At 44.1% G+C, this 26,018-nt stretch overlaps 1 protein-coding gene across 1 annotated transcript in view; it reads left to right on the top strand.

Moving 5' to 3' along the window:
• The window catches only part of POGLUT2 (protein O-glucosyltransferase 2), a 310,611-nt gene that overhangs the window by 132,414 nt on the left and 152,179 nt on the right, over positions 1–26,018 (top strand). Inside the window, exon 4 of the mRNA XM_078657503.1 lies at positions 22,778–22,855. Coding sequence (XP_078513629.1) covers positions 22,778–22,855 — 78 coding nt within the window. The remainder of the gene's footprint in view (positions 1–22,777; positions 22,856–26,018) is intronic.

Genomic DNA, 26,018 nt, shown 5'->3' on the forward strand with positions numbered 1-26,018 from the left:
AGTAGTTTCTGTCCTGTAACTCCTGTTCTGTAGTAGGGGTATCTCTGTTATAGTCATAAGCGCCCTCCCGCCTCCCCGGTGGAGTGTTGTTCATGTTCATAATGCTACAGGTCTGGCGTTTTCTGCGCCTTCAAAAAGAACTGAGGCTAAGTTGGACCTGCTATGCATTCTGGGATACTGAGAGAAGGTTCTGGAAGGTTCCTTAAAGGCACAGTATCCTAATTAAGCCACATAATGGCAGCCTATGGGGCTTGTCTGTCCAGGTTCTTCTCTCTATCATTCCTGAGGGATTTTGCTGTTAAGCAAGGGAAATCTGTACAGGCTTTGCTGTTTTGTGGATTTTATGGTGGAATTTCTAGTTGTTCTCTCTTAAGTGTCTATGCATTTTCTGCATTTTTTTACACTGTAAGAGATTTTTTTTGATTGCTCCGGGGTCCACGCACATGGGCGGGACTATTCACTAGATTATGACTATAACAGAGATACCCCTACTACAGAACAGGAGTTACAGGACAGAAACTACTCCTTCTCATATCCTTCTCAGATCTCCCTCCCCGCAGTCCCTACCCTTTCCTTCCCCCGCTCGATTACCCCAAAAGTCTGTGTTTTTCCTAAATGCCAGACTTGGGGTTGTCCAGAGGTGGGCCCCGTAAGAGCATCAACACAGACCTGAGGATTCAGAACGGAGGAGCCTGACACCTAGAACATGATCCTTTCCCATTATGTCTTGTGTACTTGAAATTTGTACATCATTAAACCCCAACTCTTCGATCTTAGTACCCTGAGGCTCCAAGAGGCAGATGTTGTGAGTGCATCTTCAACTTCAATTTCCGCATCACATCTATCACTGTCGAAGTTACCAGGCTATCTGTGTATACATGCCAGTGCCGTCTTCATCGGCCTGTTAAATCTTTTATCTGTTGCAATGGTGTCCTGGTTTATCCTTGGCCACTTCAGTAACCAGCAGGCCTGCAGCCTTTCTGCTGCTGGTTCTCATAGATCAGCCAGTCTGGCCAAGCTGATCCATGGTATTTGCCACCAAAACAGTATCTCCCCATGTAGCCCTGCAAGCTAGATAGGGTGACGCGGCCTTCAGGAACCTGGTGTACACTGTGGCCCCAGCACACCACTGCTCCTCACTTTAATTCTGCTCTGAGGTCCAGTGGGATGTAGTGACTGCCTCTGTAGGTCCTCCAAACCACCCCCTCACTCACTGTCATTTTTGCGGGCGAGGTCTACCCCATCTTCCTTCGTCCGTTAAGCAGCGCATCAATGACTGCATTGCCTGCCACTTACCAGGCATCTCCGTGACCTCACTGATGGTTTGCCTGTAGCTTCTTAGGCCAGCTGGGCCCCCACCCTGACCCCAGTATTCTGGGTAGGTATAATAACGTCCCAGGTCATACTCCTACATAGCTCACCAGGCCTCAACAGAAAGCAGGCCACTTCTCCCATGCCACTTTGACCTCTTAGGGTGTGATCCATGCCACTTTCATCACCGGCTGTTACACTCTGCCTTTGTGCTTTAGAAAACTAAGGAACCAGGATTCTTCAGGATTAGTGGTGGTGAGAAGGGAGCCTCATCGGAACACACCTAACCTTCCATCTTGCTTAGCCATGCTCCCCATATTTGCCACCTGTGTTATCCTGAGGCACACAAATCGTTTTGTAACTTACCATTGGAGGTTAAACTTGAGGCCATTTGTTTGGCATTTTCAGCTTCCAGAGTTACCTAGAACAAGTTGAGATGCAATTTGAAGGGAAATGCGCTCACACCGTGCAGAAGTTAAAGTTGGCAGCCAATTACAGTTACCTCACGGAGAGGAGAAAATCAAATGATAGAATAGAGGGCCATCGCTGTGAATTTTCTGGAATGGGGATGCCCTAATGAGCCCCGTGAGCAGTTTCTTTTACCCTTACTTTCCCAAGATTGAGTTTGAAGCCTCACCTACTTCCAGAGATACTATCGCCCTTGCATTAGTGCGGAGGGTGATGTTTAGACCTGCTTGCCTCCCTGTTCACTAGGGTGCAAAATGGCAGTACCCATATGGAGGGACGGCAGTGCCCAAGACAGTGGCAGGCGAGAGTGCAAGGTCACATAAGCTACGTATAGCTGGTGAGCTGCAGTAGATATTCAGGCCGTTGGTGAGAGTAACACTCTGGACTGCGAGAGAGAATGAAACATTTCCTAGTAATCATGACAGAAAGTTTCAATTCTATTAAGGACGCGGAGGCGAGGATTATGCTGTTCTTTATTTTATTTTCCATAACTCAGCACTTAACAACAAAAAACTACAATATCTATTGTTTTTGTAGTCTATATGATGACCTCTAGCCTCCTATAAGAGGCGTCTGTGGTCCCTGAGGACTTGCTGTCACCGACACTCCTCCTCTTTCTTGACTGCGACCATCCGGACATCAAGAGAAGTCTAGTCCGTTTTAGAGCTTTCAGACCCTTGGAGAAGCCAAACAAACTGATGAAATAATCCTCTTAACTGTGAAAAGTAACACAACATCCAGATTATAACAAGATTAATCAGACAATAGCAGAGCAGCAATGCAGATTCCAAATAGGTATACTTATCCCATACGACGTGAGGACCGCCATAGACATGCTTCAACATGAAGACCAGCGTAAAAAAGATGTCTCAATGAGGGTAGGGCTCAGTCTACGTGAGCCGCGGACGGGAATAATCCTCACCTCCGCGTCCTTAATAGAATTGAAACTTTCAGTCATGATTACTAGGAAATTTTTCATTCTATGTCCGGACCGGAGGCGAGGATTATGCTCGTTCAAAGGTTATCCACCACCAACGATGCCATATTCACAACCGGTTTAAAGTAAAACCTTTTGAACATTGAGTCCGAGGACCAATCTGCAGCGTTAAGAATGTCCTCTAGTCTAGCGCCCAAGGTGAACGCTTTGGAGGCCATCGCTCCGCTACTGAGTGTGCACCAAACTGTGAGACATTAATGCCCGCTTCCTGCATCACCCTTCTGATCCAAGGAGCTATTGTTTGTGGTGAAACCGTCTTGAAAGGTTTCCTTAGGGAACTGAGAAGCTGGCGCTTACCCGGAGGATGAGTCTCTTTTGTCATGGCTTCGTATTCCTTGAGGCATCGAACCACACACAGTTTCGGGGATTTATCAAAAGCTCGGTACGAAATGATGCTAGCATCAGATTAAGTCCTGCGCATTACATGGAACGTAACCCCCTCTGGGATAAATATACGATTCGTGATATCCAATGCCCTGACCTCCGACACGAGTCAACAGGAGACCAAACAGAGAATTATGGCCAACTTCGCTGACCGCTCTTTGCAGGAAAGGTACCTATTATTCTGCCAGGATTGAAAAAGGTGCAGAATCTTGTTAACATCCCACAATGAGGAATACCTGGGCTCTGGTGGAAGTGAAAGACACCCGCAACAGTTTGCATACCAGAGGATGTTCTCCCACCCGGTGTCCATCGACCGAGAGATGCCCAGCGGAGATAGCCGGTCTATAAGAATTGATAGTGCAGTGTGCTTGGCCCTGCGTTGCCAGCGAGGCCAGGAAGCTCATGATAGTCACCACCTCGCACCCCAAGGGATCGTGACCTCCCCGAACACGCCAACGGACCCACCTGGTCCATGCAGATTTGTAACGTTTGGTAGTGCTGTCTACCCAGGCTGCCCCCAGTAAAGTTTGAGCTGCTGTCGATAGCCCAGAGATTGTCCATGATGCCCGAAATCTGCCATGCCATCAAGGGCATACGACCCTGTTGGACTAGAGGTTGAGAGTCGCCCTGAGGATTCTTCAGGAGACCAGGAACGTGGGGTAGAAGGATTGGAGAATCTCAAGAAAGTTCCAGAAGAACCGAAAACCAAACTTGAGACCTCCAACAAGGGATGATGAGAGTCTATCTTGCTTGCTGCTTTCAAACCTGGTTCGTCAGCCGCATTGTCATGGCGAACGGGGGAAAGGCATATCCCTCCTCCTTGGACTAGTCCTGGAGAAAAGCGTCTGTTGCTGCTGCCGCCAGGGGATCTGGTTTCCAGCTGGGGAAAAACGCAGAAGTTGATGGTGCAACCGGGAGGCAAAGAGGTCCAGTGAAAAGGGACCCCACAGGTTGTGAAGACACAGAAAGGTCAGAGGATGTAATTGCCAGAGACTCATGTCCAACCAACTCCTGGAGCACCAATCCGCTATGATATTGCACTTTCCTGGGAGATATTCCGCTGTCACGGAGACGATGTGGGACAAGCAGAAGGTCCAAAATTCCCTGGCCAAGTTCGCCAATGCTTTGGACTTCGTTCCTCCTAGATGGTTGATATATCAGACGGCCGATACATTGTCCATCTTCAGGAGCACATTGCAGGATGCCTTGTCCTTCATCCAACACTGGATTGCGAAGGACCCCACCATCAGTTCCAAGCAGTTGATGTTGAGCTGACCCTCGTCTGCGGACCATTTTCCTCCTTTAAAGGAATCCCTGCAGCAAGCTCCCCAGCATGATTTGCTGGCATCGGACTCTATCACCAGGTCTGGTTCGCACCCGAAAATGGCCTACCTGTTCCAAGCTTCAAAGTGATTGAGCCACCAGGTCATCTCCACCCGAATTTCGTCGTTGAGTGTGACTTGATCCGAGTATTGAAGTCCACTGCGAAGGTGCGAAGCCTTCAGGCACTGCAACGCTCTGTAGTGGAGCAGCCCCGGGAATATCTCCTGGATTGACGAACTCGAGTCCTACTAGACGCGCCACTTGACGGAGCGAGGTTGATTGGCACGCCAACATCCGTCGGAGTTCCTTGCGGCTCTTGGAAAATTTGCGAGCTGGCAGGCTCATGGTGTGGTATACTGAGTCCACTACGAACCCCAGGTAAGTCAACCTTTGAGACGGGGTCAGAGTCGACTTTTTGGTGTTGATAATAAACCCCAAGCTTTGGAGAAGACCTGTTGCGTCTTGCAAATTGCTTGCGAGTTGTATTGGACATTGTTCTATAAGGAGAAGGTTGTCCAGATAAATAATGAGTCAAAACCTCCTGGCTCGCAGAGTCTCTACCACTTGTTTTAGGACTTTGGTAAAGCACTGTGGGGCCGATGACAGTCCGAAGATGAGAGAAACAAATTCGAACCTTCAACCTGCAGGAAGCGACGGTGCGGGGGGAAAATGGGTACGACCAAGTGCGCATCCTTTAAGTCCAGGCGGATCATCCAATCGTTTGGTTGAAGGAGGTCCCTCAGCAGATGGATGCCCTCCATCTTTAAATGGCGGTATACCAACCATTGGTTGAAATCCTTTAGGTTGATAACGGGACGTTGCCCCCCCATCTGACTTGGCGACTACAAGGATGTTGCTCAGGAACCCTTTGGGATGGAGGTGTGTGGAAAGCACCGCTCCTTTCTGCAGTAGATCTGCCACTTCCTTGTCTTTGAGGGACACTTATTCTTCTTCAAAAACCAACGGCCGAGGTCGGACATCTTGCACGGGGGAACTGTAAAATTCTATGTGGAACCCCTGGACGGTTTGTAACACCCAAGCGTCTGAGGGAACCGCTTTCCAGTTGTCTACGTAAAAAGCCAATCTGCCGGCCACCAGGAGAGGGGGTAAAGAAGGGAGTCTCACCTGAATTAGGCACGCTGTGGCCTCTGCCTCCTCCTCTTCCACCACGACCTCAGGGGCCCGACGAGATTGGAAAAATTCTTGTCGGCCTGTGTCCTGCTGCTTCCTGCCGTTGCCTCGTTGAGGGCCTTGTGTGTAGACGCGTTCCGTTGAGCATCCCCTGCCACGGCCGGCCCTTATGAAAACCTTGGGGTGAAAGACTTGCTTTATCGACGATTGCGCTTTATCAAGCGTGGTAAAGAGGGTCACAAACTTTGTCAGCTCCTTCACAAACGGCTCTCCGAAGAGACTGCCTTGTGACACATCGCCCGCCTCCGATGTGGCGAGATCCCCCAACTTTGGGTCAACTTTGATCAGGAAGGAGTGCCTTCTTTCAGTCGAAAGGGCGCAATTTGTGTTGCCCAAGAAGACGACCGCCCGTTGAGCCCAATTGGAAATCCATTCTGCTGAAAGGGGGGTACCAGACGCCTTGGCCTCCTCTGCAAGCTCGAGGACCTTAGTGAGGGGACCTGCAATGTCCAGGAGCTTATCCTGGCACGAATGCCAGGAGCAGTCGATCCCTTTCTTGGTGTCCCGAATATATTTTTGCAGGAAGGTGGCCATTCTAGGGTCCACCTCTGAGGTTAAGGCTACTTTGCCCAGAAGGGCCGGGCGCGGGCACTCCGCATTTAGGCAGACCGCATGCGCCCGCCACAAACGCAGATACTTTAGTGGAGGGAACCCACTCTGAGGAACGGGGGTGGACAAGATCTTCGGGGGACCAACATATCTGACTGATCTTCCCCCTCCAAAGCGTCTGTGGCTAAAGGCTCTGCCGGGCGCCAGGGTCTGGACGGTCCGGCCTCATCCGTGGACTCATCGAAGGAGTCGTAGTCGTCCCCCTGCAGTGGTGGCAGTTCTGGGATTATTGGGGGGCTGGGGTGGGGATCGCCTTCCGATCTGGCCAAAAATGCCTTTTTAAGGTGGTCGAAGGCACCCTGGTCCACAGCAGACGTACTTTTGTGGCTGCTTGGGCATTGCGCGTCAAACGCAAAAGCGTATTGCATTATACGCTGTTCAAAAGGCCTCATTCACCGCTTGGTGGATGGAGTCATCCACGGCATCACAAAACTCATCATGCAGTGGGATGACCAGTATTGATTCCTCCTCTGGAATCTGGGGAGACGCTGGAATCTGGGGACCACGGTTCGATCCCCGGCTCCGGCGGCAGGTTAGCCCAGCACCATGTGACTCTGGGCAATAGCTCGCTTAATCTTCCCGACGGCCCCCAGCGCCTAGAGACCCTAACGGGTGATTGTGCGCTTTACAAATGTGGACTTTACTTTTACTTTACTCTGTGTACTCCTCCATGGCCTAGTTTAAATTAGCGGGAAGTAGACCACAATAAACTGGAAGCAACCACTGAGGAGAAAGCAACCCCAACGCTTTAAGCGTTAACAGCAGAACTACCTGGCAAGGGTGCACTTTAAGCATGGCAAAGCACCGATTTAGGCACACTAAGTGTGCGCTGGGCTGTAAGGCTGCAGAGGCGACTTACCCTAATGCTCTCTGGAGGGAATGAAGCGTCTGGGCCCGCCCAGGGGTATCTCCCTGTAAGCGCTAATACACACGCTGGGTCAGCGATAATGCTGCAATCTGGGCTCACTGTGCTGCGATACTGTAGTAACAATGAAATGTAAATAAGGAGAAATCCAAGGAATGAAATGTAAAGTATTTATTCCTGAGCGGTAAAGAATAGATGCAGCTGGAAGGAAGGTTCATCCAAAGAATGAATCCCAACTCCAGATTCAGTACACACATTAGAACATTCATTTGTAAGAACACATTCTACAATACATAGAAAGGATTCCATTTAAAGGAACATGCAGTCACTACACATCCCCCTTCTTCAATAAAAACAAATATTAAAAAGATTAAATACAACAAACGTTAAACAAACAAACCTTCAGTAAGACTCCAAAGAAACAGGAACCTGTGAAGCATCCTGAACTTCAAAGTCTTCACCCACAACACCATCCCCCTTTTTTAAACTGAGAAAGGAGAAAAAAAAAACAGAAAAAACATCCAACCACGAATAATCCCACTACCAAACACTACAGGGATTCCCTTCTAAACAAGTCTTGCCTGCTAACGCACACCGACTCATGTGATGAATCGTGCCAACATCCAATTGGACCTTTTGTGTCTAAAAAAAACATGTGTCCAACACTGAAATTACCTCCCTAGTGCCATGTTTCCTACCATAATAATTTTCAATATTATTATATAGTGACTTCACAAATAGATTGCTGAACTTTGACAGCATCCCAACGCTAAAAGTGCTGTGAGTCTTGCCGTCCAAAAATGTCATGACTGACCTCACCTATAAAGGAGTCTAAACCTTCACAAAGCAGTTTACATTGTGGCCCCAAGGAAATAGGGTTTAGTGTAGAACTAACAGAGCTGTTGTGTCTAAACTGTGTTTGTGTTCTATTCTATTCATCCTTCCTTCATAGAATTACACTTGGAACATTGCAAAACAGTAAATTCTTGTCTAATGCCTGTACTAACTACAAAACTCTCCATCAAATCTGAATTACTCTAGAGAGTATAGTTTGTCCAACACATAACCGGAACACCCTCACTTAGCAAAAAAAACATCTCTAAGAAACTAAACACACCTTATGTATCCAACTTAAGTACGACTTATACTACAAACCATCCTGAAAATAAATCCACGAACCCTACAATGTACCAAATCACACCGTCCAGTGAACTCAAGAGTAAACTCATAATGTCCAAAACAAAAGTTTGCAATGGTAAACTTGTATAACCTAACGAAAACGACGGTGAATCAAGCATATTCTGTGCTAAGTCCGAAGTTACATATATAAAATACAATAAAAATATGAACAATTCTATCTATGCTCACATCAATACATTTTTATAAAAGCTAATTGTAAAAATTCCTGGATGACCTTAAAATTTGGGAAAAAGTTTACCGTTCTTATTCTGAATAACTATACCTAAATAGATCTACTAGAAACTGCACACAATATTATCATCTTCTTTATATTCCTCTTCCCACCTAAGCTTCAGACAGAGTATCTTCAAATATTGCAGCAACACACTCAACACTCCACGGTCTAGGGCAGTAAGGAATGCCTACGGAGATAGCTGGAACAAAACTGTACATTGTAAACAAAATCTTTGAGTCAAACAAACATCCTAGTGTCCTGAATAAATCTTCCATAGTTAGTATACTAAGTAAAGTTTTGTGGTCTGACCTTAAATGAGATCTCCTGCCTTAAATGAGTGCATAAGTCGTTTGTCTAAAGAAAGTAACATTTTTCCTGAACGCTTACAATTGTTGCTTTGAACAATCAGGAAATTTGATTCTGAGAATGGACAAAACTTCCCTTAAAGTGATATTCTGCTGAAACTTATCCTTGCCCAATATCAGAATATAGCTTTGGAAGATCATAATTTCCGAAAGGTTCGACACCAACCATAGAAACACCTCAGTGGGTGATGTCCAGTGACTTTTGGTCTTTCCACCCTAATACCGGTGGACCATTATTTGTAACATACAATTTTCCCATAGCATGCTTCCCTTTAAAACGAAACATGAGGGTTCTAAACCCTAGCATATCAATTCTCCCGCCTGTAAAATTTTCGACAGTAACATCATTGGATTCTAACCACCATCCTATTTTATCCACAAAATGACTTTTCCATATCTCCTGTGGCACTACAGTGAATGGTGAACCCGAATCTGCTGCCAATCGTACTGTAACACCACCCAAAGAAATGTTATAAAAAGGATTAAATGATGCACCACTAGAGGTATTTAAAGCAACTTTTTTCCTCTGTACTAAATTTCCCTGAACAGCATTAATGTCCATATTTGATGCAGAAAAAACACTCTCGTAATGGATACTCTCGTAATGGACACACATCACTTTTCTTTTTAACACTTTCTTGTTTTTCCAGTTGCACACTCGCGAAAAGTGTCCCATCAATCCGCACTTCCAACACTTGGCAGATCTAGCAGGGCATTTTTCAAGGAAAACAGCATGTGAATAATTGCCACAATCAAAACAAACTAAGTTGCTACATCTACGTAGATGAGATGCTGTGCCAGCTCCCTCGAGAACCACGTCAGAGACGTTCCAAAGAAGGACGTTATTGCCAGGGATCCATTGCAGCCTCGAATTCAAAGATAAATAGTAGGTAGAAACCTCACTGTTTAAAGTTGACACTGCCAAAAATAAAAATAAAAATAAAAATCGCCATCCAAACCTTTCACAAGCCTCTTCCCAAATGAGTATCCAGTACTGTCGAGTTGAGCCAGTTAATCTTTTGGTTCCCTTCAGTCTTGGCTGTTCACAATCGCGCCGCTTAACTTTTAGCTGAATACAACTGTCAAAATACAAAGCTTGTCGAAGATTAATCACTGGATTCCTTTATGCTTAACTGCTTTGTGAAAATCGCACAGTTGTGCCCCAAATTACATAGGTAAACTTTGAATCTTCGCTTTAAATACACGGGCACCCACCAAAAGTACTCACGACCGGAATCAGGTTAATCTTTCCGTTGTTAACAGCTTGAATACATGTGACTGAGGATGTCAGTGACACGGTTTCTTTCAGGTTTCTTTCAGGATAGGCAATCCAATTAGACAATTGACTCCTTAATGACACGATGAACTGTAGAATTAGGAATCTGGTTCTTTTTCTTTCAAAAACCATCCATGTCGCCAAAATTGTAGTAACAATGAAATGTAAATAAGGAGAAATCCAAGGAATGAAATGTAAAGTATTTATTCCTGAGCGGTAAAGAATAGATGCAGCTGGAAGGAAGGTTCATCCAAAGAATGAATCCCAACTCCAGATTCAGTACACACATTAGAACATTCATTTGTAAGAACACATTCTACAATACATAGAAAGGATTCCATTTAAAGGAACATGCAGTCACTACAGATACCTACCCGCGATGCTGGCGTAAGGGAGATTTCAATTAATTTACTACAGACCTGCCCATGCAGGCGTAAAGTCTTCCAACGCTATGGGGGGACGTGCGGCAGGGGCGAACGGTCGGCGCTCTCTGATCTCCACGCGCTTAGCGCATCCTAGTTCAGCGAGACGCAGACACGCGTCCCCTGTCAACTGCTGCGCAGCACCGCATCTCGCTGAGGGCCCGCAAGTGGAGAGATAAAAGGCTCCCGCGGTCCCGAACCTGCTGAAAAACAAAGGTAACGCTGCACCGCTCGCACACGCACAAACAACACTTTTAAGTACACACAATAAACTGGAAGCAACCACTGAGGAGAAAGCCTCTCAGCAAGGGGTGCGTCTCCCGACCGGGCCGGCCGTATTTTATGCTAGTAATGTCTCACCTGAGGGTGGTTGTGAACACTTAATAAAGAGAGGAAGAATCTGGAAGCTTGATTCTGGTGTGTCATTGTCGGCTTACCTTTGACAAAGTGTTTACTTGAAACGCGTCAGGAATGGCTGAGACGCGGGGGTGCTGCTGACCTCTCCCTGCATTTTAATTGATCCACTGCCAGTGCGGCTCAACATGGGGCAACCCTTTTTCTTTACAGAAAATACGGCCGGCCCGGTCGGGAGCCGCACGCACCCCTTGCTGGAGGCAGGTCCGTCGCTGGAGGTTTTCCAGTGGCCTTTGGAGCAGAATGGATTTTGCAAAAACTGTGGGGAGTTCTGGCATATGCTCCTGGTTTTGCTAAAGCTGTGACAGTGTACTTTGCCAGCAGCCCACTGTGGTGTAATATAACGGACTTCCAGTCCCAAAATGCTAGTGATATCTCACCTGAGGGTGGTTGTGAACACTTAATAAAGAGAGGAAGAATCTGGAAGCGTGATGCTGGTGTGTCATTGTCGGCCTACCTTTGACAAAGAGTGTTTACTCGAAATGCGTCAAGAATGGCTGAGACGCGGGGGCGCTGCTGAACTCTCAATGCATTTTAATTGATCCACTGGGAGTGCAGCTCAACATGAGGGAACCCTTTTTCTTTCTCTCTCTCTCTCTATATATATATATATAATATATATATGTGTGTGTATATATATATGTATATGTATGTATATATATATATATATATATATATATATATATATATATATATATATATATATATATATATACATATCTTGCAGAAAACTATGGAATTTCTTTAAACAATGTGAACATGATTACCTGAAACTGAAAAAGTTGGAAGTGGTTAACTTCAACGTGAAAATGGAGAGACTGAAGTTTTGGGTAGAACAGCTGTCACACTACATGCAATTACATTGAAATTCATGGTTTTTACTTTTATTGACTTGTTTGCTGTCATGAGCGCCTCAGATGCTGACTTCACTCTCACAGTGTTTGCCGAATGGGCCAGCAATACAGCATACAAATCTTTGTTGAAATGACATAACTTACACTTTGACTCCACACTGTAGCAGCGTGATTGTGGAAACTGTTAACTTGGAACCTGAAATTGAAAAACACACGGCGGCGTCTGAATGGCAGGCACAGCTTATTGCAGCAGCCATTAAACGCTGCTATTTACTAGTGCACTGCAGGGGAGAACGATCGATTGTCATATATTGTGAAGGTCAGTCAGTAAGTCAAAAGGTTTAGGTTGGTTCTTGCCCTGAAAGAGGTTCATCCAAGGTCACCTCAGTGAAAAATATTGCATTTGCACTTGAAATGAGTGACGATGTTGACACATAGCACAAGGTTTACTGAATAAAGTGCCTCAAGGCGTTGAGCAAACTACCCGAAGCAACAAGGCAGCTGACACAGGAACCCACGAGACAACCGCTTCTCTAACTTCTTTTGAAGACACAGACATTTTTTCCAGGATGTAGCTTGCCTGAGAGCGAATTCTGTAAAACTGAATTTTAATTGTTCACAATGTAGTTTATTTTAAGTACCTCACTAAAAGCAAAAAGTTAGTGCTGAGATTGAAGAACGTTTATGTAACAACCTACTAAGTTTCTCTCGCAAGTAGGTGAATGTGGGGGCTTGCCTGCCACGACTTTAATATTGATTATCAATCAATCAATCAATTATAGGTGTGATTGGATCTCACGTGAAGATCCTGACAGTGCACTGTGTGATCATTTCTGGGTGCAGTTTCACCACATTGTTATTGTAATGAGTGTTTCTGTATCCATTGCCACGAGTTTTCCCCCATAAATGCCTCACTTAGAGGACCGCCAACAGCACACTTTTTGTTCCGATCTCATCCTGGCTGGGAGCGAGCCAGAGCCAAACACCTCGAGGAAACAGACACTCAACTTGTCACTCTCTTAAGAAACAAGCGCTAGAAACACTATAAAAAAAACAAGCGCACGCCACCTTCTATGGCAGCAGGGGGGAGGGGAGGGAGGAGGGGGCCAGCGCGCGATTCCCTCGCGGGAGCGAGGGGATAATTGATAACTTTTGGTGCCAGCTGCTAGCTCCCGCAAGTGAATAGCCAGACGTGCACGCGTTGCCATTGGAAGCAATGCAACGCGTGCACGTTTTTGAGTGGAAAGCTCTACCGATGGCTTAAGGTCTCTTTCCTCTGTAGCGCATGCGCGCTGAGGAGGCAAGACCTAAAAACTGTACTTATCTTCGGCTGAGCAGAAAAGAAAGAGAAGGAGTGTCGGTGACAGCATGTCCTCAGGGACCACGGACGCCTCTGATTGGAGGATAGAGATCATCATATGGACTACAAAAACAATGGATCTTGTAGTTTTTTGTTGTTAATCTTGAAGTGCTGAGTTATGGAAAATGAAAGAAAGAACAGCATAATCCTCGCCTCTGGTCCTGACATAGAATTTGTAGTTCTGTGCAGATTGTTGTAAGCAACAAGGTTTATTTCAAAATTTGAGTTCTCCTGTGGATGCAGCTAGATGAACCTGAAGCACACTAACACCCTGTCAATCAGACCAAGCAAAATGCTAAGGAGTCCTCTTGAAGTAAATTTGAATGCAGGGGCAGCGGTAGCCATATTAGGTGCTAGACACCATCTGGGACTCTTGATGCAAGTGCTACTACAGTGTCACCTTATGGGGCTAATGCATACCCCATTTCGGGACGACCAATGTTTCAACCACTGAATGGAAGTCTGTGTGAGTGTGTGTTTGTCTTTGAATGTTTATGATGTGGAGCCACCATTTGATTCCCATCATATTGTTTGTGGATATTTGTGGTCCTTGTGAAGGCTAAATGACCCACAGAGGCAATATAAGCCTACGTTTAAGGACGCAGGGAGATTGTGATCCTAGAGCTTTTATCACGACTACCGTTAGAGTACATAGTGGTATATCCTTATCAGGATGGCCACTATTCAAAAGTTTCTATAAGTTCCACCCTAGATAATTGTATCTCTTTTCTTCTTTACAGTATCAACGAGTTCCCAGATATTATGGTAGTCATGTACTACCATTCTGGTTGAAGGTTCCAATGATGAAGCATGCCACAAAACCTTGTGGATGAGGACTACCTTATACCCTAAATTGGGTATTTATGCAGGGTCATCCAAAATGAGCAGTCCTTGTGAATTGGGTCTCCTTACCCCTTTTGATTAATGAGGTAGTCCTTGGGTGACATCAGATACATAGTATAACATGGGGAAGACACAATGAGAGGGGCAACCTGGACCTCATGGGTCAGTTCCTAAATTAGTGAATGTCATTGTATGGGCTTAATAATTCTTTCAATTCGTATCGCCTCTGTAATTGAGCAGGCTGCAGAAGAAGAGGAAGACCTGTCTGACTTATTTAGCGGAGAAAAACCTTTGATGGTTTCCATAGGGAAAATTGGTGACAAATTCAGATACAGCGGAGCAGAGAATGATGGCCTAAGGGATACATTTTGATAACGTCAAAAAACACCCAAATGATTCTGAGGATGTGGTCAATTTGACAGAGGAAATATTGAAGGGTAAGAAAATAGTAATACAACGACTTGAGAGAAACTTTTAAATCTTTTACGTTCCCATTGCCTGTCCTTGCCTCCAATAGCTTCATGGAAGGTTAGGGAGACAGGCTGGAAAATGCGTCTATCAAGAGCGAGACCTATACTGCGTTTTGAAGAGCCCTTAAAGCCTGCCAGTTCTTCCGAGATTGTTTCTTTTCCTTTCCCCTTCCCACTCACAGGGTGATTGTAGTTTCTTGCGTCGAGATGCTTTTTAGCAAATGTTGCGCTTTAGAAGTATTTCACTCACTCACTCAACACCATTACAATTTTGGGTGACCCTCTGTGGAGGACAAACTGAATTTAGCAATGGTGTTGGAAACATTCCTATGATAAAGGTTTCTTTCTCCCTTAGCAGGAAGGCAATACTGATATCAGCAAGATGCCCTCTGATGAAGGAAAGGAACACTGATAATTCTCGTGACCTTTAAGGAGGATGACACTGAGGTAAAATGTTGACGGCAGCAGTGGGTTTCTTAGTGCCTTTGAACACTGCAAGTAGACAGGATGTAAGACCACCGGAAGGAGTAGTAAAAAGGCATCTGTCCCGCCAGTTGGTAACTGAATGTCTGTGTTCAATGAGGTGGATACTTCGAGGATCTTTGTGGAATGTCTGAAACTCCTTGGAGATATATGAGAAACTGGACTAAAGTGTGATGCTGTAAATTTCACATGAAATGCCAGTACACAGTCGATTTACAGCGGGTCTTTCGACCACACAATTCCCAAAAATCAGACTTCATAGCCCCTGAAGAAGGGCACTCTTGCCCGAAATGCATTGGGCATAAACAATTGTTTGTTCAACATTACCAGTTCTTATGACGCTATAATAACGAACTTGGATAAAAGATTTATGAACACTCCGAAAAACAAATGATAAATTAACAATTTAGTCGAAAAAAATGTTTGGTGAAAAGCTTAATTAAAAAGAGAAAGGATTGAACATATTTCTTGAGTGCATGTGGGAGACGCCCCTCTTTCTCAATGGAGATTCAGGAGCAAGACACATTGCACACCAATTTTGTTCCCCGGCAGCTACCTCCGTTGATATTTTTGGTACATCTACTATAAATCTTAACTGGATTTGGAGGGATCCCTTTTCGGATCATATACAAATATTTCTCTGTCACATATGTCAATTTGTCATCTGTTATTGTCACAGTGTGATTAAAATGTCTTACTTGTGGCACGGCTCAGAGTGTCACGCAGTGGGTAATCTCTTTGATAATGAAGGGGTACTTTCCTTCTTACGGGTTAAAGTAGACTTTGGTATTGCGGAGACGGAAATGCCACGATACCTACGATTCAGTCACTGGACACTACAGCCACAAAATAGGCTCAATGTGCAAAGATACCTCACCCAATATGAAAAATTACTCCTTTCAAGGTCTTCAGACAAGAAGCTAATTTCACAGCTATACGCCCTGCTGAATGTGCGAATTAAACATATGTACAGTGCGGGATGAGTCAGGTGGGAATACGACATAGGGAGGGCACTGACCGACAAAGAATGGGAAGGAATATATTATAGAGCCAGACACACAGCCAGTAACACAGACTTGGCAGACTCACTGACATAGGTAGCCACCTACTGGTCTTATTCCCGAGCACGAATACACCGGGTTAACCCCCTCGCAGAGCATGGAGTGTTGGTGGGGCTGCAGGGGTCAAGGAACGCTAGTGCACGTCTTATCTGAATGCCAGCACCTGCAGCATTACTGGACCTAAGTACTAGATGAAATTGACGCACATTTAGATACGCAACTACCTAGATTCCCTGCATATGTACTCCTGGGGGTCCCAAACCCACTCACATACCCTTTGAAGTCAAGAAGAGGGCGTCTGATTGGACTGGCCATGGGGGCAGCCTTGCAGAACATACTTACCCACTGGGAGACATCACAGACTCCCACACATTCGGGCTAGGTCCAACTGTTATAGCACATTTTGGGAATGGAAAAGATTACACTCGCGGTGTCCGGGCAGGGCTCTGCATTCCGGGATCTGTGGCAGCCCTTCTTGTCTCTGCTCCCACAAGAATTCAGAGAACTTACCTGCCCCAAATACTTAACCCTGCTGCGTCTGCCCGATGGCTGCCGCATCCCCAATCCCGGAGTAGAATTAATTTGCAGAACCACTAACACTGAATCCCAAAGGATAATACATAAGTGAATGGAGGGAGGGAAGGTTTGGGGGTTAGTTTGCCTAGTTGATACCTGCTTGTATGTTATAGCATGAAGGGCATTGTACAGCAGCCCAATAAAATACAAAGTCTACATATGGCACTGTTTACTTGATATTGTAAAATTCAATAAAAAAAGATTTGAACTATACAATGTCTTACTTTGTTTTGCTTGTGCTCTCTATTGTATAGTTTCCACAGCACATTTATTAGCATGTATTAGACAAATTCTACTGGACCTTAAGGATCTGCAGTCTGGAAATTGTCACAAACCATGTTTACTTTAGAGTAATGGTTTTCAGATTGACAAAGTATTTGGGGTACGGTTGTATGGTCACTGGCGCGGTAAGTGCTGCTACTAGGCTATCCATAAACTGAATCTCCCTAAGGGTAACATTGGCTTACCCCTTTAATAGCCCGGCCTTCGCAGCAAGACCATCCCCAGAAAAATGAATGTGAGGTGTTGTGTGTAACAACCATACCATATTAATTCAGCAGCTAGGCTCATCCTCGACCTCCCACACAGAGCTCGCATCACACCACACCTCAGGGAACTACACTGGCTCCCATATACAAATGCGAACAATTCAGACTCCTCACATTCAACGAACTGCACATCTTAGGGCCACCTACTCGCATCTCTCCCTACAAACCACCCAGGCTCCTCCATGCCGCAGGATTCCTACTCGCAAACACCCCACACATATACAGATCAGGGCAGGTGTTAGCATACATTCCTCCTAAAGCGTGGAACAAACGCCATTCCACATCAGAGCCTCCTCCTCTGTTCTCGAATTCTGACAGAAGCTGAAGACCTGGCATTTCATTTACAGAGTCTACCATTAGGTAAAGGGCTAAGTACACACCTGCTCAGCACCAGAACACCCTTGCGGATGATAGTGCCCTTTACAAATACACATATCACAGGAGAGAAGACATTACCTGAAGTCTGCACTTTCTACTGGAAGTGTACAGAATGCTGTGATCAATCAGGGCTACAGCTGATGTAGTACCTGTATTGGCTCGACCAGTGGTGCAACTGGGGGTAGTGGGGTACCCTGTGACTGCTTCGATGCAGCCTGGGTAGCTTAATTTAAGGATTACTCGAAGTCAGTGGCCAGAAGAGCCACCTCAGACAAACCCACACCTGCTTCCAAGAGCTGGGCCCACCTCTCACCACTGAACTGAGCACAGGTGGCAGCATTCATGGAAGCACTGACTGTTCCTGGCCTTATCAGCGACCCCTAAAAATGCCTTCACTCAGTATGGCCTCTCTTCACCCACTTGCAAAAGGACGGTAGAATTTCCAGATCCACGCTGGATGAGCACAAGGTAACTAGCATGTTACCCCACATTTCACTTCTATGGGTAGGAACTTTTGAAATATGTGTGCATTTTACCTGTTGGGCACGGAGAACTGTGCCTGAGATCGATGCAATGCGTCTGCCTTAATTGCCACATGGAACAGCTTATATAGGCTGTCTTCTGGAAGGGATTAGCATGATGGCAATCAGGAATCACCTGCTGTAAGATTAAAAAGTACTTTATTTTTTCGAAAAATACTAGCACTGGGATGAATATTTACTTTATTGTACCTGTTGGTTGATTGTTGATTTCTGAGGTCACGTGGTCCACACGATATCTCTGAAAAGCATATGACTTGTCGCCAGTACTACCTGAGAGTAAAGTGCAGAAATGGATGTACTTGGTCCAGTTGCAGAGCCACTTATCTTTAAAACAGCCATAATTACATTTCAGAATCTCAGTAGCTCACCAATTAACTATGAAGTCTCCAGCTAGTGTGCATCTTGTTTGTATATGGCTTTTAAACGCTGTGACATCCAGCAGGAAAACCAAGGGCCTACTTTGCATATGGTGTCGGCTACAGAAACCATCTTGCAGTTTTTAGATTAGGTCCTTGTTCTGAAGAAAAAATGGTTGTGGGTTAGTTCCTGAAGGATGCTAACTAGTTTCTCACTGGTAGATAACCAAAAATACCCTTACATATTCCCATCCTAATTTCCTAATAGTGTAATGTGGTTTTATCCAGGGCAAGTGCCTTACTTCTGCTTAGGTGTCACAAAGGCCTTTGCATTTAAATTCCATAATGGTAAATGCCAACATGGTGCAAGGTTTCCTTAGCGAGAAATCCATTTTCAACCAAACCCTGCTCACCTATTTGCAAAAACCAATTTTCTCCGGCTGCAAAGGAACACCTTAAGGTACCACTCCTAAAATATATTTATCAGCAAAGTGAGGCAGAATCTGGGAGACAATTTATAGCAGAAATCCTCAACCCCCCAACCCCCCGTCCCCCACAAACCCCAACCAGCAGGCCAGGAAATCCGGGCATCTCCTCCATCCTTCTCACTTTGTGCACAACCCCTTTGAAGAATGAACATTGAATCAGCCGTGGCTATTTGAATGAGGTAAATGGGTTTCTTGCCAGCCTAAATGTGTTATTGCATTATTTAATTGTGGCTGGAAAATATAAACATTTTTTGCAACTCATGAAAAAATGAGATAATTGACAGTTTTGAGAATTAACTTATTCAGGCATAACTACCCGAAGCCTATTTTGGGACACCGGTTTTATAGGCCTGTTAGAAGCTTTGGTGGATCTCGGTTCACAGACATCATGTGGGGCCCATCTTTGGTTTTCACGCAGGGAACATTGTGGGAGGTTAGGGGGAAAGAAAGCCAGAAGAGGTACAGGATGTGCACAAACTTCAGATGTCTCCCAGTCAACACCAGAAGCACGGTCACACAGGCCCCCATCACCAGCAGACTGGACTACAGAAGCAAACTCTATGTTGGAATTACTGCACTTCTCCTGAAGAAACTTCAGACATTGCAAAACTCAGTAGCCAGACTCGTCCTCGACCTCCCCAGACGAACCACATCACCCCCCATCTCAAAAAGCTTCACTGGCTACCGATCCAGAGGAGATGCCAGTTCAAGATCCTGACCCACGCATACAAAGCCCTACACGACGAATGACCAGAATACATCAACAATCGCTTAACCTTCCACCACCCGACCAGACATTATATGCGTAAATTAAATAAGCACTTTCCAAAAAGAAGTCACCACGTACAAAAAAGTCATGGATAATTGTTCACAAGAAAAAGTACATTATATCATTCTTATGAATTTCATTCTTAAAACAAAAGTATAGTCCAGAATCCCAAGTCATCCTGATCCATAAAAGAAAAATAATTTTTGCCCTTTCGCCACAATGGCAAGGATAAGTTAAGAAATTAATCTGTTTCCTCAAAGAACACAGTCTTGTTTTCATTTGAAGTTGGTTTATTTTGGAAAAAAGAGCCTCCAGAAAGAACCTGTGCAACACGTGTTTCGCCAATCTTGACTTTTTCAAGGCTGAAAAAACAATTACACATATGTTGTTGATGATTTAAATAATACGCATATAGCAAGAACAAATTTGGCTGAATGTCAGATACGTTGTGCAGAGGCTTCGAGAGAGAAATAGTGGTACCAGAAATGATAAGAGAAAAAGGGAAAACAAAAAGAAGGGGGTCATGAGAAATAGCCTGGTCTTGGCCAAAAAACAAAAATAGAGTGTCTCCGAAGTGACACCCTTGTAAATATGTAAGTGCGTAGGTGTTCACCAAGATATGTCTATACACCAACATGTAAGTGTCACCCGTGTATGATGGTTAACCTACTAAGTGCACTCAATAGTAAAAACCAAAAACCCACCAGATAGGTAGACACACAGTCAGTTTAGTATAAATTCTTTCAAAACGCCGTCACACCAGATCCATCTGTAAAAATCAGAGAGTTCCAAAATGTATCCACTGTTAACAACCCAGGGCACTCCACATTCCTAAAGTAATAAATAAGCGAAACTAGCCCTGTAATGCAAAAGCCGTACAAACCCTAGACAGTGAAACAGAATCATTATCACCTTCGATCCGCACCCTTTTCCCCGCATACACCCCCCTGATCCGTCGAAGCTACAGCGGAGGATGCTCTTTCTCTCACCTAGCAGCCAAAAGCTTGGAACAACCTACCCCTGCATCTCAGTGCACTCCACCACTCCAGCAATTCAGGAAAAAACTCAAGTCCTGTCTCTTTGAATAAACAGTCCACCTGGAGGCAGCTAGCAAATTCCAGCGCCTTGAGAACCTCACGGATGATTTGCTGTGCTTTACAAATCCGTGATTGATTGATTGACTTCTCATACACATTAGACTCTTTTTTTTTTTTACACACACATTATCACACTGCATCATACACAGATACGCACATAAAATCCCGCAAGAGTACAGTTTCTCGTTTCCACTGCTCACCATTGGAGTTTGCTTGTTTCCCTGATGTATACTCACCAGTTGTGCTGTATAGGTTTTCAAAGGTTCTGCCATACTTGCTTTGAGTAGTCTGGGGAATCTGGTTTTCAGGCTGCAGTAAGCAGCAGACATTCAAGATTCAGGGCCCATGAGATGAGCTTTGCCTTATAGTGAAGGCGCATGTTAATGTATAAATGTATTTTTCATCGTAGTGCCCTGAGAAGTGTTGTTACAGTTCCAGCTGCTCTACTGTCCCCTCACCCCTGGTGATAGCCTTGAGAAACTGACACCAGCCTAAGATGCTTTGTAGCCATATTAGTAAACAAAGCTATTTTTTCAGACTTCATCTAGCATATACCATGTGCAACTAGGCTCTTACAGGTGTTTTCAGAGAGGTGCCCAATTATCACCAGGCTCTTGGTTCTTCTTTGTCCTCTTTGGTTTCAAATACCTTGCTTATTCACGTTTACTGAGTCTTGGATCACGGCTAATACACCCGGTCTGCTTTTGAAAGTAATCCCATTAGAATGAGTTTCCAGTGATCCACTGATTAAAATAGTGAAAGCTGATTGTGGACTTGTTGGACTGAGATGGACTTGGGATCTGATGTAATAAGGCTTTGTGTTGTCGCAAAAGGTCTGATTCGCGAAATCAGACAATTTGCGGCAAAAAATTGCCCTTTTTGTATGTACCATACCCAAATTGCGATTCAGTTACACATTATATAAATCACACTTTGGGTTTGAACTACATACCGAGTTAGTATTTGGAAGGCTGCCCCTTCCAAATAGCGATTCAAATGGGGTGTATTAATGTTGTGCCTCCGACTTCCAGTTGCAAAACAGTAATATTTTGCCAACTACAGAAAGTAGTGGTAACCCATTTGTAAACAGTAAGGAGGTCGCCAAGGCACCCTTTCCCCTTTGTGAATGTTGGCAAAAATATATTTTAAGAGTAGGCAGCGGTACCATGGACCATTGCTTAGTCTCCAATGTTAGTTGAATTTAATGTATTTAATTTTTTTATGCACCCTGTGTTCATTTAAAGAAAACGGGCTTCAATTAAAAGAAAGACAAATAGCTTTATTTAAAAGTAATTACAGACTTAGTGGTCTGTTGCCCCCAACCAACCTACTATCCCTGTGATGGCAGTGAATCACAGTGTATCGCAATTTGCGACATATCTCATTCATATTCATGAGATAGGTTGAATTGTGACCTACTATGATTCAGTATTTTGCGAAACGGACTATTGGTGCATAGGTTGGTTTGCAAAATATCACACTGGTTGCAAATTGCCGTATAATTGTGTGATAGGCACGTTGGTTCTCACTAACATTTCTCGGTATGAAAATAGTGTCATTACAAGCAGGTCAGAGCTCATAAAAATAAATATTTAATACTCGATCAGCTCTGTTCTCCTAACTAAACTAACAGTGTTCTCGGATTGCTCTGCGTGTACAGTTTTGCATATTTACTCAAGTGTGACTTTTCTTTTAGAACATAAAGATCTGAAACAAATTAATAGGAACTCAGTAAAAAAAAGTCCTCACTCAGCTATATGTTCAAAGTATAATGTTATGCCTTTATTATGCTTCTGCGTGTGTAATTCAAGTACTTTTATATGTAATACAATTTGAGGTGGTCGTAAACTTTCACCCCTTTAATCTTCTACTATATAAAAGGCACCAGAACTTATATTTTCTCAAATTTACAGGTGTATTTAAGGACCTACGGAGAACATGTGGGGTTTCGGATTTTCATGGATGCCACTCTTCTTTCCATAACGAGGAAGGTGAGTGCGAAGTCTAATATGTCTGCATTAGTGGTCCTGTTTTACTATATGCAACAGCCTGGTTGTAGTTTCTTTTTAACGTAACTTAAATGTTTCTTGTGTGTTTCCAACCCACTGTGCAGGTCGTTTATTTTCTTTTTATTCTTTTACAATCCATTCTAGTTTTTCTTGCCACATGAGACAGAAATGTAGCAGTTTATAGGAATGTTTTGTCTTACCACTGGAAATTCGTAAGTCACACCTAAGCCTAGTGTATAGCATATGCGATTATAAAAAACGCTTTGTTCGATCAGGCCCAGATATTCAGATGTAACTTCGACCTAAGCCTGGAGTGATTTAGCGCCCCCTGTGTTTGTACTACTTTTCAAGATCTCATGTAGTTCAAGGTAACTTGGTGCAAGTGGGTGAACATGGGTTGGCAAAAGTCAGTTTTACCAGTTAAGTGGGTTCTGCTTTTTGCCTTTTGCTGTTACTGGGTATAACTGTCTTCGGCTCACCAACTACTATCTACAGGTAGAATGGCAATGCCCATTTAAGACAATAGTTGTTTTTTTAAATGAAAAAGTCTCCTTTTTTGTAATAATCATTTTGTAATGCTCTCCTATTTGGTCAGTCAACTAAGCTCATATTTACTACCAGTGGTCATTACGCGCCTGCCTTATGACTAATAAAGTATTAATTATGACTTATTCACAATGAATTTGAGACAAGTCTATAATTTTCTTCAGATCTGTAGCTGATCTAATATGCTTTCTGGTGATTCAATTCTTTGGCAGCTTAAAGAGAAGAATTTCTTCTGCCTCTTGGTCCCTAGCATGGGCAGGAACCTTAGCAGCATACTTCTGGCTCATATCCAGTTTGCAGAGGCTGAACAAGCACTACTTTTATGGGTACAAATGTGGTTTATTTCGTGAAATGCAGTGTGAAACAAGAATAGAGACTGGAAATAAATGCCTCTGTCACTGGTGACCAGTGCACCACTGTCCGTGGCGGTTCTCACTGTCCTCGCAAGTAGCCTCAATTTGAAGTCTATTTAAAGTGTTCTGCAACTGCAACAAGTGTTGTGGAAGCATATGTGGAGAAGCATCACATAAAGACTGTTGCAGCAGTCCCTGTGGAAAGCTATTTCAACCTTGACTAACAAGACCCAGCAGTGACACTTACACAAGAATCAGCATATTATCTAAAAGAAGGTCTTGGTTTTAGTAGTGAGTTTTTCTACACTATCTTCTGAAAGCATGATGCATGTTAATGGCCCACCTTATCAAATGTAGTAAGTCTTGTCATGGTTGGAATTAACTTGTTGTATGCAACTTGAGACAATCATTTTTCTGCTACAAAATTCATAAAAACCGTCCTCTCCGGGTGTTGTAACATCTGGATAACTCTTCAGCGTCCCATAGCAATAGTAGGTTTCACCCCTGTTGTTTCTGCAAGACAGGTGGTTGCAGGTAATTAGCAGTGGAATATCCACTGCCCCAACAGACGCTTTTTTTCAATGAGTTTATTTCTGATTTTAGGCAGGTATACAGAAAATAAAACGTTCACATGATTTGCAATAGCAAAAAAATACAAACGAAGCTTTGCGTTCTACCGTAATCATTTCCAGTTTCTTTTGTCCTCCTAGGGAAGGGGAGGGAACATAAACGGTCGCCTTATGTACAATGAACTGTTATTCTTTTCACCATCATGATACCGCTCTTGATACAGATGGAAGCAAGACCAAAGCTGCTCTAGTTGCTGTGTCCTCATCACATAAACACTTTACCAAACAAAAGTATAATCATCCCAAAATTCCTAGCTATTTCAGAATACCAGGTGCTCTAATGCAGTACTTAGTACTGGTGGACGACACTCAAACATCTCAGTGTAATCACTTTTCTACAAACTATTTTACTGCATTTATTTGGGCGAGACCATAAAGGAAGCCTAAATCTTAATGTATAGAAGCGTTTTACTTAAATTGTATAAATCCTTTTTTCTTTTGCAGAGGGTCCAAGTATAAACGTGAAAGAGCAAAGACCATCTGGTCTGATTTTTCTTTTTTTGTATGGACTGCTTCCTTATAGTTTACTCTTCTGCAGTAGGGTTGGCCATCTCTTTCAGTAGGGTTGCCGAGAACAATCCATAATTTACCCTGCCCCTCCATAGCCTTTCCTCATGCAACATGGGATGCCTATATCTTTTTTCTGACCTCTTCAATTTACTTTCAGCTTGTAGCATTGAACCCTCAGCACGATTTAAAATTCTGAGTATGTTTTCACTTGCTTCTATTGGTCCCTCAATTATTTTCCTTTTCCTCTTGATATGTATATCTGCTCCATACTTTTGAATTTGAGAATCTCCTTGTTAATCTCCGTGCCTGCTTCCTCAGTACTCTGTTGCCTGCCTCTTGTCATGACACAAGATACCTTTGTGGGCCTCGTGAAATATCATGTAGAGACTCCTGTCTTGCTTCCTGGCATCAGCTTCCTCTCGCTTCGTGTGTGGCAGACTACAGCAGGTTTTTAAAAATAGCACCTTTGGTTTTGTGCCTAGCTCCACTGATTGAATGTTAGGGTGTATGGGCCCGTGCTCTATTGTCTACCTTTGTCTCAGTCCTGTACAACTAGAAACTAAGTATCAGCAAGCCTTGGATTAGATCATGTTCATGTGATTATACATTGTGTTCACAGGGAAGGGTGGGAACCCTCCTCTGATTTCTTCGGTAAGCTGTACTTCACCAGCAATGTTTATAGAGAACTCCACAAGCTCGTGGGTTTCCTTCTAGTTCCCCTATACAGTTGTGACTTCTAATACCGAATAGCCACCAAAATTGACAACAATGCGGGTCTCGGCTGTGAGATTCGACGACAACGCAGCTCTGATCATCCAACATTGTCCACGAGGTCGACTCCGATGCATCAACCGACTGCCTAGAAAAAAAACTAACGCATTGTGCTCCTGCTGTCAATGCTTTGCTCCATACAAAGTACTTTTCAGTAGACCCTGTGTGGGTTCTGTAGCCGGACTGCTCTCTATCTTAGTCGGCCTGAACTTTGGATTTACCCTGATCCCTAATTACCTCAAGTAACCTTTTGACTGCTAGTGACTTCTTTTTTTTTTTTTATTCATTTCTAGAGCGCCTGGTTACGCCAACCAGCGTGTTGTGGTAAATAAATAA

Source organism: Lissotriton helveticus, chromosome 8, assembly GCF_964261635.1.
Source record: "Lissotriton helveticus chromosome 8, aLisHel1.1, whole genome shotgun sequence".
NCBI lineage: Eukaryota > Metazoa > Chordata > Amphibia > Caudata > Salamandridae > Lissotriton > Lissotriton helveticus.